The sequence below is a fragment of the Caloenas nicobarica genome, chromosome 1 (genome assembly GCF_036013445.1).
Source record: "Caloenas nicobarica isolate bCalNic1 chromosome 1, bCalNic1.hap1, whole genome shotgun sequence".
NCBI classification, from domain to species: domain Eukaryota; kingdom Metazoa; phylum Chordata; class Aves; order Columbiformes; family Columbidae; genus Caloenas; species Caloenas nicobarica.
The window spans coordinates 161,036,768-161,051,499 of record NC_088245.1 but is presented as its reverse complement, the minus strand read 5'-3'; the positions used below and the strand labels follow the sequence as shown (position 1 = coordinate 161,051,499).

The 14,732-nt window shown below is 39.0% G+C and overlaps 2 protein-coding genes across 2 annotated transcripts in view; one reads left to right on the top strand and one right to left on the bottom strand.

Moving 5' to 3' along the window:
- Positions 1 to 10,739, top strand: part of DNAJC3 (DnaJ heat shock protein family (Hsp40) member C3) — a 37,688-nt gene extending 26,949 nt beyond the window's left edge. The window contains exons 9-12 of the mRNA XM_065654109.1: positions 28 to 148; positions 5,266 to 5,398; positions 6,218 to 6,366; positions 7,143 to 10,739. Of these exons, the coding sequence (XP_065510181.1) occupies positions 28 to 148; positions 5,266 to 5,398; positions 6,218 to 6,366; positions 7,143 to 7,300 (561 nt within the window). The 3' untranslated portion in view covers positions 7,301 to 10,739. The remainder of the gene's footprint in view (positions 1 to 27; positions 149 to 5,265; positions 5,399 to 6,217; positions 6,367 to 7,142) is intronic.
- Positions 10,740 to 12,034: 1,295 nt separating this feature from the next.
- Positions 12,035 to 14,732, bottom strand: part of UGGT2 (UDP-glucose glycoprotein glucosyltransferase 2) — an 82,599-nt gene continuing 79,901 nt past the window's right edge. Inside the window, exon 39 of the mRNA XM_065629780.1 lies at positions 12,035 to 14,126. Within this exon, the coding sequence (XP_065485852.1) occupies positions 14,104 to 14,126 (23 nt within the window). The 3' untranslated portion in view covers positions 12,035 to 14,103. The remainder of the gene's footprint in view (positions 14,127 to 14,732) is intronic.

Here is a 14,732-nt window from a genome sequence, read left to right as displayed (position 1 = left end):
AATTCTGTTGTACTGTCTGTTCTCTAGAATCAGCAACCTACAGAAGCCATAAAAGTTTGTACGGAAGTTCTGCAACTGGAACCAACCAACGTGAATGCCCTGAAAGACAGAGCAGAAGCTTATTTGCTGGAAGACCTGTATGAAGAAGGTACAGTTGTACTCAGTTTGCACGTAATTTTTTTGTGGGCATTTAAAATGCAGTCAGTGTTTCAAAACTTTCTAACATGCACTTTGATTCTACACTGTGTTGTTATCCCTAATCAGCGCTGGTAGTTGCAGATTTACAAAAATATCTACTGGTAATTTTGTCTTGATTAGTATACATGGAATGTACTTGTTTTATCTACAGCGGAGTTGTCTTTATGACAGTGGGCTATGTTCAGGATGTTTTATGAGACTCCACAGCTTACTCAACTTAAACACATTTATATAATCAGCAATGTCAGACAATTGCATTTAGAGATAAAAAGTAATTATAGCTGTGTAAATCAATTTTAGGAACTCATTTTGATGTATTTAGATGGCAGCAAGAAACAATACTGTTCTATCCCACAGCATATGCTGAGGGCAGAGGAAGATACAAGCCATGGCTTCACCTCCATGGATCTCTGTAGTGCTGCAAAGAGCAGGAAACTGATTCTACTCAGACACATGGTGTGAACTGTGGGATTGTCCTTTGCAGGGACAAGAGTTGGACTCGATGATCCTTGTGGGTCCAACTCAGGACGTTCTATGATACTGTGATACTTAAAGCTGCATTTTCCACACGGGGTTTTAATAAAATGCATAGTGTTACGTGGTCCCATATACAGCCTTGGAAAGTAGTAACACGTGTCTACAAGTACACCATTATGTTACCTGGTTTCTTTAAGAGTATTAAGTGCTAATGTGCTACGAAAAAAAAAATCTTCAAAATTTAATTTAGTGGATCTCATTTCCACAAGAAATCAGGCTTAAGAAGGAAATTTGGACAATCTGTCTGTTTCACCCCTGTGCTAAGTCACGAAGCTGTTTTTGAAGTATTGGGCTGTGTCAGTCAAATGTTACGAGGGAAAGGACTTGTAGGCTTTAAATGTGCAGAAAGCTAGTTCCATTAATTTCAGTACTCATAGAACAAATTTCCTTTTCTGTGCTCTGGTACTGGTTCTTTTGCTTTACAACTGAACAAAAAAATCTTTCCTATTTAAAAATTCATGAAGGCAGCTGTTCTCATTAATATCATGCTCAAATTTTTTTTTTGTCTTTTTGAGAAATTAATCGCTGATAAACCACAGTGCTCACGTCCTGAAATTCACTTCAAAAATTAGATACCTATTTCATTCTTTTTTTAGGCCTCCTTGACTCCAATGAAAACAGGGTATAAAGAGAACTGGTGGGTGGTTTCAGGCAGTCTTCTGTAGCAGCCCTGCAGACCTTGTACTTCTGAAGTGACCTAGTCCTGGGCCCTCTGTTGCTGAGGCTGGCAAACCTCCTTCCCCCTTGTAAGAAAATGGGTGGAAGACAACAGCATTTCAGAGAACTGATGACCTTTGTACAAAGGGATTGCTTAAAAACAACCCAAAGTGTGAGGAAAAAACTGTCTTTCTGTTTTCCTTAGAGTACAGTTTTTCCATCTTTTATTTAGAGCTGCAGTGTCAACCTCGAAGTAAGGCTGAGGAAGATTTCACAGTGAGGAGGCCGCCGCCATGGGCATTTCCCCATATGTTTCTGTACTTCAGTACAGTGGAAGTAAGCTCAGTCAGTGTTGGGAAAAGTCGATTTACAAGTGAATTTAAAAACAAAACAAAATGAACACTTCTCTAAACAAAAGTACAGAATTCAAAGGTACACATTACACATCTACATAGATTACACCTTGTACAGAGGTTTTTGATTTAAGAGGAAGGAGTATCAGCAAAAGGAGAACCCAAAGAAATTTTAAGATTCTTTTTTCCCCTCAAGGTGTATGAATCTTCACTTTAGAGGAGGGTACAAAGAGGGACAGGCCAAACAGGCCCTGCTGTGAGTCCTCTTAGATGTACCTTTTGCTTCTTACTAGTGGACAGAACTGATCTTGAAACTTGTTTTCTTGAAACTGGTGAATCTCGATTTGGATCTTTCTGACATTGTCTTCTGTTAAATCCTCATCTATTTCTGGTTCTCCTAGGGTGGTACAATCTGGCAACTCTTGCAAATTAGAGGGGGGAAAAGAAAGTTTTGTAACAAGGTCCTGCACAAATGCACAGAATCAATTTGATCTTGTGCAGGAGCAAATCTCTCCCTACAATGGGATATAAGGAAACACCTGGTATCTGGGAGAGTTTATTTCCTGGGCTGGAGCCTGCTGGGCTTGGCCTAGCCTGGTTCTGAGTGGCGTTGAGCATATCCCCAGCTTTCCTCCTGCCCTTGGTAGTAGTGAGATGGTTGTAGTTACACTCTGCCTTCCAGCAGAGCCTCCATAAACAGTATTATAAGCCATAAATGTTATCTGCCTGAAGGCGTCTTCACGTATCCTTCAGTTTTAACTGCTATAAAATGATGGCTGGTTTCTCTCTGCTGTAGTGAACAGCAGAGCCGTTAAAACTGTAGTCTCAGATTTAAAGGGGCAAACCGATTCTCATTCTTCTCTCAGAAGATTTCAAGCTGGAGGTACCTATTTTCCTGTTTAAATACAGGAAGTTTCAAAGTACTCGTCAGTCAGAACTTTGAAGGCAATTATTGTTAAACATTCAAGATGCACTTCAGTTATGTATAGCTGAGTTCTGATTCTTATCAAATGGTTTTAATTACTTTATAATCACATGAGATTCAGGGCTTGTCTGCAGAGAGAGATGTGCAATTACTTCCTTTTGTGGCTTACCTCCTAAGTACAGGAGTCTATCTGTCTAAAGTATACAAAACAAGTTTTGTTGAAGAAGAATAATAAAAAAAAAATCATGCTTTGGCTTTTCTTTTTTTTTTTTCCCCCACCATACTAGTGTAGAGGAAATGGTCCCTATTTTCAATAAAAGGATAACTGGTTCAGTTCCTCTAACAGAGTTGGCATGGATGTAGGTTGTCCGTAGTTACTTGTGTTTGGTAGGAAATTAATTCTGCATATGGAATAGTGGCCAGTCTCGGTCACCCTGTTTTAAAGATGCAGGTAAGATAGGAAGGCCAGCTAAGGTAGAGACACTGTGGAATTAGTATTGGAGAAATTGTGAGACTCTTGTATTGAAAGAAGGAGAGCTGGATTTGACTGAAGTATTTAAACTGAAAATTATGCTGGAAAGTGGTTGTTCCTTTTGTGTCGTGGGACAGGATGAAAGGAAGTTCTCTGAAATATCAGGCCAGTAAGAAGCAGCAGGGATTCTTGCATTGGTTTGTGTGTGAGGTACTAGTGCTTTTAGAAATAGTGACTGAGAAGAATTGATTAAATATCTCGCTCAACATCCCGTGAGTTAGAAATAAGTCTCCTGGTTTCATAGCAAACCTCTGGTGGTCAGGAAGCTGTCATCCTGCTTCCACCCCTCACCCCTCAGGTGTGGAGAGCCATTAGCTCACTGACAGAGGGAAATTCCTGCACTAGAGAGTACCAGCAAATAGAAGTCTCTTCCAACTGAGAGAAAGTGCAAAATGTACTTGCCGTCAGCAGTGCTGGGCGTGTTCCCTCTGGTGTGCAGCACTAAAAAACACACCTTCCCATATGCATAATACCTGCAGCCTTTAAATAAGGGACTCAATTTAAAAAAAAAAAAAGAGAAATCTAGCACTGTCATTGCAAATACCTGACCCTGGAGCAGCTTGGTTTCCAGCAGCAGCCTGTGCTTGGGGTGATGTGGTGCTTAGGGAAGTCAAACAGTCTGATCTGCATTTGGCAGGACGTTGTGATGGGACCACCCATTACTACATGAAGCTGATTAAGTGCGCTGGTGCTAAAATTATTGGAGTGGTAAAGCAGCATAATGAAATCCCTACGTTTTCATTATTTTTATCAGTTTCAAGAGCTTATGTTTGGCACACGCATTAGTGTACGTTCCTGTTTGGAGTTCTTTTAATGACTGGACAACCTATTAAAAATATCAGCGGAAGCCAAATTTCTTCGTTCAAGCAGCAATGACAGTGTCCAGTGATGTGAAAATGAATAGAAATTTTGTTTTGTTTGTAATAGCATATGAAATCATTCGGGCAGTGGAAGTACTTTTTGGAATTTTTGTTTTCTTTCAGTAACCAAAACAAGATTGCAGCGATATCAGATGTCTGGGTAATACGAATTCATTAGCACTTCCTGCTGTCTTGCTCAGAAACAGTGAAAAACAAATGTAACACCTGCTGAGAAATAGCATCTGCTTGGAAATAATCTGATGCAAGTACTTTGTGTAACTTGAGAAACCTAGGAGACTTGGATCTGCAAATGAGACTTGGAGGATAACAACAGTGAAATAAGAGCAGTCTCATTAAAGACTTCCACAGTTCCTTCCCTTGATAAATCTTGATATCAAAGAATATTTAAACTTGGTGTCTTAAGCATTCAGTTACCACTTAAAATAATAATACAGTTTACTTAAAAAAGGAAAAAGTGTAGACCTGGAATTGCATAAAAATTCATGAGTATATAACAGTATTACAGCACCTCTTGCTTTCATTCCTGAGAAATGCAGCTCTTGAAATAAAAGCGAGAGCATACCTTTAGGAAAAAAAAAATCCTAAAACTTAAAATGTAACTGTCTGCATATTATGCAGAGGTGTAAAAAGCAAATATTTGTCTTTCACTAAGAGTATGAACTTTCTGGTGATCTGAAATCCATGTTTATTGTCATTAAAGAGGAAGAGGCTTTCTGTCATGTTGATAGAGTTCAGACTGTGGGAGAGGAAAGAATATTAATTTAACGACTCAGTGAAACGCATCTTTCAGTTGAGCAGCAACGTGGGACTAACGTTGTGCAGTGGGCTCTTCAAATACCAGTCGCTGAAACTTGCCTCCTGACTTGTGTTTCATCCCAGTCCTGGATTCTCGTTGTGTTTGTCCATCTAAACACTAGAGTGTTCTGACCTACTGCTGTCATAGTAACCTGCCTTCTCCTTCCTTTCCAAAAACTGTGATGAACCTAAAGAAAGAAAACTACCTAATTTTTATGTGAATGTTAATTTCCTCTACTCCAAGGGATTCTGATTTGGAAAAACAAAACATGGCAAGTTGAAACAAGTTTTGCTGTTTATATACTTCAGTTTTGGTGAGTGGTTGAGTTCTTGAAGTTTGTAAAGAGTTGTGTAATCTTTTTCCATTCGCTTTTTTTTTTATAAAAGCTATTAAAGACTATGAGACTGCTCAAGCCAATAGTGAAAATGACCAGCAGATTCGGGAGGGGCTGGAACGTGCCCAGAGGATGCTGAAGCAATCACAGAAGAGGGATTACTATAAAATCTTAGGAGTAAAAAGGTGAGATATTAATATCTGAGTGATGATTATATGAAAGTTGGTTATTGAACCAGTGCATTTCAGGCTGACCACTTGAATTTGTTCTGCTGTTAGTTTTTGTTCTTGTATCTTGCTACCTGCACTTTCCTACTGTACTAGTCTAGCAGCGTTCAGCTTTTAAGTAGCATTTGTTTACAATTCCTTTAGAAAGAATGAAAAAACAACATCGGGAAGGAAGGAAATAAATCCCTTGGCAAGAAATTCTTAATATAGATGATCAAGAGTTGATGAATGAATTGGCAAAGAAATGAAGACTGGAAAGAATTACTGAAAGCAACAAAAAAATAAAATTGTGGCAGATAGTGTGATAGATTGGAAGAGTTTGAAAGGTATCTGAAATACTTCTGCCATTAGCCTTGAGAAACTAACGGCTTCTCTTTCTAATGAGAACAAAACAAATGTCCAGTTCTGAACTAGTATTGGTCACCCTTCCAATTGCAAACTAATTTGATCTCTACTCTTTGTGCATTTTGTCACCCAATTGTAAATCCTTCAGACTGGGAACCATATTCTGCATAGTAGCTGGCAGTAGCATCTTTCCGAGGAAAGTAAATGGGTGGTGAAGAGTGAGTAATCTTTGTTTAAAGTTGCAACCTGCCTCCTCTGGGTTTTTTTGTGTATAGAATCTTAAGTGCCACCTGCAGAAGGTTAACTCCCACCTCATAGTTCTCCCGATGCCCTTCACTACTGTCTCAGTGCTTGAAATAAACCTGTAGATTCACTAGTGTGACTTGTGAAGGATTAGAAAATTTGAAGTTGTCTATAATTTTATCCATCCAGAAATGCTCGAAAGCAAGAAATCATAAAAGCTTACAGAAAGCTGGCATCCCAGTGGCACCCTGATAACTTCCAGAGTGAGGAAGAAAAGAAGAAAGCAGAGAAAAAATTCATTGATATAGCAGCTGCTAAAGAAGTCCTCACTGACCCAGGTAAGGAGTGTTCTTATGCAGTGACTTATTTTGGTTTTTTTTAATTACTTTTTTACAGTCATGTAAAAATGCAGCAAGTGTAAGTCGTAAGCATTACAGCTTCCCCCTTTTCCTTTTCTCCCCTTACCCATCTTGAGAAAGCAATGCACTAATACTTGTGTCCAGTGTATTGCATGAAGCCAGGTGTAAACCTGGAACTATTTATTGTGTGTCAGTGACTTGTTTAAAGTGAGAGGAAAATTATTATTTTGAAGGCCTTTTTTTAGGATGTCATCTTGCAGATTTCCAGGATTTAATAACTCTGGAGTTGCTTACTTTTAGGATGTGGGCGTCACCTTCTGCCTGAAGTTCTGTTGCAAACCACATGTAGGTTATAACAGCACCTGAAGTACCCCAGAGAAACCTTCCAAATTGGCGCTTGTTGTTTGTGTCAAAGCCCAGATGTACAAACAGATGCTTTCCCTGAGGGCAGGGAACTGGGTTCCCAGCTCCTGTTTGGACAGGGTGCCCTCACTGCTGGCCTGTGGCCGGGCTCTCCAGGAGCAAGAAGCCCTGTCAGGTCTGCCGGTCAGCTCTGGAGGAGGGGAAAACACATGGTGTGGTGCCTGGGAGATCCGATGTCCGGTTAGGTTCTTCAGATGCTGCCAATGTGGGTGGTAACTGGAAGTCTCTGGCCCAAGGGGAGGTTCTAAATGGATTATGGGCCATCAGAGACGCTTGGGGTTGCTGCCCTAACGACTTGTGCCGTGATCCCACCTTGGTTTTGTTTCCTTCAGAGATGAGGCGGAAGTTTGATGCGGGAGAGGACCCACTGGATGCGGAGAGTCAGCAGGGTGGGGGCAACCCTTTCCACAGGAACTGGAACACGTGGCAAGGATTCAACCCCTTCGGCTCCGGAGGAGGACCATTTACATTCAAATTTCACTTCAGTTAGAGCCAAGACTGTTCCTGGTGGCTGCTGCTGTTTTTTACTTAATTCATTGAAAATAAAAAGTCGCTCAGTTCAAGACCCAGAATCTTAAATTTCTAATGTTGTCCTTAACCCAGAGTCTTACTGCACTAGAAGAAAGCTCCTTCTTTCTTCTAGCGTTCCAAGGGTTTGCTTTGTGGTGAACTTGAGAAGCTCGTACTGGTGGGGGGGTTTTGTTACTGCCTGTGTATTTGTGGTGGAAATGCAGGACATGTGTATTCTTATGGATGGAAAAAACCAGTAAGAGGTTCCTTAGGACAATGCTTAAATTTAGGACTCAAGTATATGCTTAAAGGTAAAAATGCATGTAAATATTTTTCAGAATCGGGGCCTAATAAACATGGAAAGGGTAGTTAAAATAGTTTCTACGTTAACAAATCATTAGTCATGCTCAGCAGAATGATCTGTCTCTCAGTACAAGGGAAGGCGAGTGCCCACCTGGGGTGTTGCTGTCGGCTGTGCCGTGTGGGGTGAAGAGGCCGCGTGCTGAACGAGGCTGAACAGTCGCTCTGGAAGAACCTAGTTGTATTCGAAAACTAATTGTATTTGAAAATCTCTGCTCACTTTATTCCCTAACCTGAAGTGAAATGGGATGACTTCCTTGGGGATAACTGTCCATTAGGAAAGGAAAAACAAAATGTACTTGATGTTTGTTGAAAGACTTTTTTTCCAAATGTGATTTGGGCTGTTTAGGTATCATTTTTGAGTGGTTTGCACTTTAACAAAATATCTGCTTGAGATTTGAGCAAACAATTTGATGTGACATTTCCCCAGCTGTGCAGCAATGCGTTACTTCTCTGTCCATACCCAGAAACGATACAGGTTGTGAGGCGAGTGTACTGCGGGCTGTAGGAACACGATATTGACTCCAACCTTCTCCCGTAAAACAACTTATTTTCTGCTGGGTGATGCAACAGTGAGTTAATACCACGTGAAATTGTTTGAAGTAATTTTACGTTTTGTGTAACAGCCACAGTACTGCAAAGAAAGAACTGCCTGTGTGCGAAAAGAACTAACTTTCCATTAGCCAAAAGTCTGGTTTGTTTTTTTTTTTTCCTATATGTACATAGCTAAAATTGGGTTTAGTGTATTGATCGAAGTGTGTGAATGCAGCACAAGGTATTACCAGGGCTGTAGCTGCTTGCGAGGGAATAGTCTCATTCTGTAACCGAGTATATCGTCATTACTGATGAGTTTCAGCAGCAGCCGTTTTCTTATAATGCAAGAATTACAGTTCATCAGTGTTTTCTTGATTGGATTTTAACTGAAAAACAAGAATCAGTTGACAGGAATCTTCTCTCACTTGGACTCACGGCATTTGAAAGCGTAAGCAGCCTCAGTAAAGCAAATGAAATTAGCAAATAAGGCCTTTGATTTGAAAGGTGGGGTTTTTATTAGTCATTGGAGTTGCTATTGAAGCACAGTCCTTGTCTCCTCCCTCCGCTATTTTACAAAAGTAACTCTGAGGCCGTCTGGCTTCAAAAAAATGTTTTTCAACAGCAATTTAAAAGTCAGTGTTTGTTCAGCAGGAATTTGTCTTCAAGCTGCAGCATGCACACGGTGATTTCTCACGGTTTATGGTACACAACCACCCCAGCAGCCTGTTAAACCCTAGCGTCGGGTATTTTCCAAGTTGAATGACTCCCTAGAAGTTCTACTTCTGCTTTTGACCAGTCTGGAAGCTTTTTGTTGAACCTCTGTAGAAGATGCTCAGGGGGCAGTTCGTGCTGCTCTGGGCTGGCGCGGTTCTCGGAAGTCCATCCCCACTACCCAGTGGTACCACCCACACTGATAGCTCCAGCTGTGTCCTTTTTGCCCACTCCAAGGAGAAGACGGGTAGGTGGCCTTCACATCGAACAGCTGCTCCTGGCTCTTGTCACCCTCTGTCCCCGAGGGGTGAGCAGACCCAGCTGCAGGTGCCTACGCGGTTGTGTGTGAGTCATTGCTCTGTATAAAGATGTCTATGTTGCCTTGTTCACCACAGAAGGGCCTGTTTCTAAATTAATATTGAAGGACCGGTGTGAGCAATATGTCATTTGTACAGATGGAGGAGTTGTTCAGTGCCGGGGAGTCGCAGTGAGCGCTGCAGCCCCACAGGTTTGTCTGCCAGGGAGGGCTAGAAATCGCACATCAGCTTTGAAATGACCACCCTGTTCAGTTGTTGCTCTCATCCCTCTCCCTCCTCTCTTTTAAAAGCTGTAGCTGAGGAAGTTTGTTCCTGGTTTGCAATTTTTTTAAGGGAAAGAATAAAGCGGTGCCTCATAAGTAAATTACTCACCCAGGGCACTGATGTTAGAGCAGCACGTGTTTGTTTCTCCAAGGCAATGGACAGTTGTGCTGCACACTGGAAGCAGTCGGGAACAAAAAGGTTTATGCTTATTTTGCGAATGAATGGGAAAGGGAAAATGAGGTATTGAAAGGCTTGAATGTAGTCAGTAGAAGAAGCGAGGCGATCAATGCATGAATGTGTTTGTAGATCCCTTCTGCGGAAGACAGAGTCTTGTAAACAAACTCAAAACATGACAATGGAGAGCGAGGCTTTCTGAGAGTGAGCAGCTGCTGCTGGGAAGAAGCATTAAAAAGAAAACATTTCCGTTTTAAGGATCTCCAGATACGGTGAAGTATTTCCTGATGTGACTTCAGAAAATGAAGTGCTGGTAACGCACTGAGTGTTAATGTTACGAGGGATGCACAAGGAAGCTGATTTCGCCTTTTTATTTATTAGTGGGTGTTCGTAGTGCAATAATGTTCAATAACTGAACATTGAAATTAATGTCTTGGTAGTTTGTAAACCCTGAGATATGCATGAAGCATCGTTACCTTATTTGGCCTACACATAGATGCAGACTTTCTCTGTTGAATTCTCTCTTTCAGTTTTAATAAACTCATTTCCAACTGGCTTTGAAACGAAGAGGGGGGGGGAGCGTGTTTTACTTGATACATGCTTAATACTGATGTATTAATACAAGTCAGTATTAAACCAGATTCAAAGTGAATTATAAAGAGCTTGAACTTGTGACATATGCAGAAAATGTGTCAGCTTAATTTTTTTTTTAATCTTGTTTCAGTTTTCAGACCAGTGTTTGGAATAAGAATTATTCTTCTGTTTAGGGCTGTGATTTGTAGGAGCTTTGCTGGAAACTAGCCAGTATAGCATAGCAAGTTAGTTGCATATCAAAGTGCCTTATTGTAAGGTATTGTTTGTTTGCTCTGTAACACACTTTTATCCATAAAATAAATAGGAGAATAATTTTTTTTTCCCCTTTGCAAATCTCAAAGTAGCAATTTTATGTTTTAAGAAGGATAAGTAAAGCTAGCCAGAGATTTATCAAATGTTTCCAATTATAAAATGTCTTTATATAAAATCATAAATCTAAAAAGCAAGAACCGTTTTTTCTAGAACTGTGGGAATTATTTTATGGTATTTTTCACAATAAAGATATTTATGATGACAAGAAAGCACTGCAGTGTGTTTGTCTGCCCTTCTTTCCTTGTCTTGTTCTCTGAGTTTGGAGTTAGAGCTGTGCAGAAATGCAGTAAAAAGGGCAAAATTCACCTTTATTAAGCAGCTACTACAGAAGTGGTTGGGCTCCAGCAAGTCAGGTACAGAGTGAAGCAGCATTTGGGTACTTCATACTTGGGTTTCAGAACTTAAGTTTTCTTCCCATTAGGCCAGACCTAGCTCGTCCCTACCTGAGGGTGCAGCACCCTGTCCTGGGAGAGGGGCGCAGCCAGAGGTACATGCTGGAGGGCAGCCCCTGTCATGCAGGGAAGAAGGTTATTCCACACGTGGTGCTACGCGATGTACCGGAGATACGATGCTACATTAAACCAATTAAGCATTCAATCTAATGTCATAAAAGATACTGCTACCCTCTCAACAAATATTTCAGTACTCCCACTCCCAATTTTCTCATGTATGTTTAAATCCAGACTTTAAACAAAAGAATAAATCATAATGACAAAGTAAAGCAGGAAAGGAGAAACCACCTCTCTAGCTTAGAAAGGTAAAGTCTCAGCATGAAGGCAAGTGCCTGATTGAGGAAAAAGGTTAAAAGGAACCTTACTGAGAAATATTTTCAATACTAAAGGTCACCAACAATACCATGTGAATGTCTGTTTTTTTTCATTTTATGTTAAACTCACATCTTGATCTTACAAAGAGCGGGACACAGAAAAGACACAGTAATAGTAACATGAATATAAATGGTAGAAACTCGCCACATGACCAGTTCAAATATTACTCCGCTTATTTACCAATTTCAGCCAGGTTTGGGTAAAGCTCCTGTAACCCACACACATTATTCATATCAAAGACACTTCAGTTTTTTCGCCCTGAATCTATTAAGCCAGTATTTAATGTTTACTGTATAATACAAAATAGAACAGAAAATGATGATTTTTTTTTTCCTCCAGTGGCACCTTTTTAATATTTCATACAACATATACAATCCATTGGTTCAGTACTAAAAATGTAATGACATGCTAAATATTCAAAGTGCTGCTTTAAAGAGACCTTTGAAAAGTACTGAATACATTTGCTGGACCCTCTTTGTTTTATAAACCAATATATATCTCAAAGAGCTTTCCTTGAAAGTATAATGCAGAAAAAACAAATTTCCTGAAACATTTTTTTACAAATACCTACAACACTGTAGAAAACGCCATGAAACCTTTTAAATCTTAAAAATATCTCCAGAAAATTACATTTCTAAACATTATATTCTAATCATTTCAGTAACCTCAAGGAAATAGTATTTAAAGAGCTATTGCTTTTTTAAAGCCCATAGAAGTAATCCAATTTTTAAAAGAACAAGATGCTATAGATAAAATGAACAAGAAATCAGTGCATCGGTTATCCACATTGTATACTGCGTAACAGAAATTTCCCACCCAGATAATCATAATTAAAGAGAACTAAGGTTTCTTAAAGTTGAAGAACATTTAATTTCCAGCAGCGAGCAGTTGAATAATGGTTTTGTTTTGGTTTTGTTTGTTTGGTTTTTGTTTTGTTTTTCTCTAATAAGGAATATTGGTTGTTTCCTTGTCATACGTTGACTTTATAGTAATGGTGCATACGCACTGAAGTCAACTATAAGTCCATCTATATGGTATAAAAATACCAACTTAAATTTTAAATTCTACGTTCAAATATGTTTGAGTTGCTGTCCAATATCCTTAAGTAATTGTGCTAGAGAAAAAGTGTAACAAGATATTGCAGTGAAATGAGATTGCTTAAGAGAACCGACATCGGGATTTACGGATTGTTGCCATTGTATTACACGGGAAATACTTTGTTGGGTATTTCACGCAAAGCAAATGCCCACAACAGACGTTTGAAAATCCGTCTGTGACATGTTAACACTGTTCAAAATGCATCAAGGTGACAAAAGGAAAAATGGAAAAAGCTGTAAAAAAAAAAAAATGGGCATGTCTCATATTAACTAAGACTTGAAAACATATTGGCAAAGCGTGATTTTAAATACTTGCTCTTAAAGTAAGAAATTTTAAATAACCAACACCTGGGGACAATGAGAGTACGTACAAAATATGCTTCATCTTTCTGATTATTTATTCAATTATTTGCTAGCATGGAAATATTGTTCAGCTCATCGTGGATTCACCCACTTACTGCAAATTACCTTCTCTTTTACAGCTCCAAGCATTTACCTTGAAAAACTGCGTCAAGCTGTTCTTACAGGAATTTGTGGTCAGATCCAACCTCTTTTGAAACCAGCACAGCCTAAACAACAGGCTGTGTATTATATTTCAGGCACTAGATTTCAGTTTAAGAAATAAATGCCCTGTTTTCAAATATGTGTATTGCAAGAGCTTCTCACTGCAATTTTTACGTGGGATGAAAATGTCAATAGGCCATTTTTAAAGCAACAGGTTTGTGAGTACATATTTAGAAAACTACAGGAGACACCACTGAGAGTCAAAATTACCCACATATTTTTCTTATTTTATTTTCAGTTCTAAACAGGATGATGATAATCAAAACTGAGAGGGAACAGCTTGCAGGTACTGACCTTCCGATGCAATTGCTGATTGGAAAACCATCTTAACAAAAAAAATAATAATGGAATTTTACGACATACTATTTAAGTGACCAAAAGGAGCCTAAGAATCAAAAATTATTCTTTAAAATTCATAAGAGTGCAGTAATTCTGCATAATAAGTGAAAAGTGACACTCCTTGCTTTAGTAAGGTTCCAAGTTGATTTAGATTTGTGTGGCCTCAATTATAAAAGCTATTTTTTTATGTCTTAACTTTGCTACACTGAGATTCTTTTCTTGTGGCCACAGCATTTCTCTAGGGACAAAACTATGGACACATAACCAAAATTATTTATATTTAAATGCATTAGCTTAATGCAGGTAAGATGCACAAACCAGTTTCCTTGTACATATTTAATGTGTGTGTCGTCCTCCCCCAGACTGATACAATATATCTTTGAAGAGCTGAACTCATCATTCTTTATATTCTAAAATCCTCTGGGCAAACTGTCTTTTAGCAAAGGAAAAGAAAACCAAATAAATTAGGAAAGCTACTCTACACTGATTAAAAAAAAAAAAAAATCAAGTACCTGTGGATTTCTCTTCTGGTTTTGTATCTCATTTAAAACATTTTAAATAACACTGTAAGTTATAAAATATTTGACTTCACACTAAGGAACATTACAAATATGCCAATGTAACATTCACTACTTCCATCCGCTCTGTTGCAGACTATCGAGCTGTCCCTGCTGCTGTTCACAGGCTGCGCTAAAGTTCATCGTGTTTGAGACCTGTAACCAAAGGACAAAAAAAAAAAAAAAAAAAGTTAAAGACTTACTGACTAGCTTTGTAAAATGTGGAGAAAGCCCCTTATTTTCTATTTACTGCTCACCAGTCAGCTCAGCAACACGAGCTTCATTTTTAGAGCCTCGCTCGAAGTTGACCATAAGCTTTCGCAAAGAATAAAAACTACTAAGAACTCTTGATAGCGAAAAGTGAATTTGTTCCCTGACTGAAGACTTTTAAATATTATCTGCTAAGTTTTTTCTTCAACCCTGAGAGCTGAGATCACCTTTTTTTGTGTGTGTTTCACATCACTCCAACAAGTCAAGTCTTACTGTAAGTCCTATATGAGTGGTTTTTTTCTTCTCATGCTATTTAACTAACCCGGTTTAAAATAATTTCAGTAAAACAACCAACCAACCCACCCAAAATCTATTTATAAACTAAAACACCATTTAGTTTGGTGCAAAAAGGCCCCGTGTAGATAAGCCCAGAGTGAGAGATGCAGAGACAAATTAACAGAGACTCAGCTACCTACTGCTTAATAGACATTAGCTTTAGATTCCCTAAGTGAGGTCTAAGATAATATGATTTATTTAATATTTGTGGCTCAA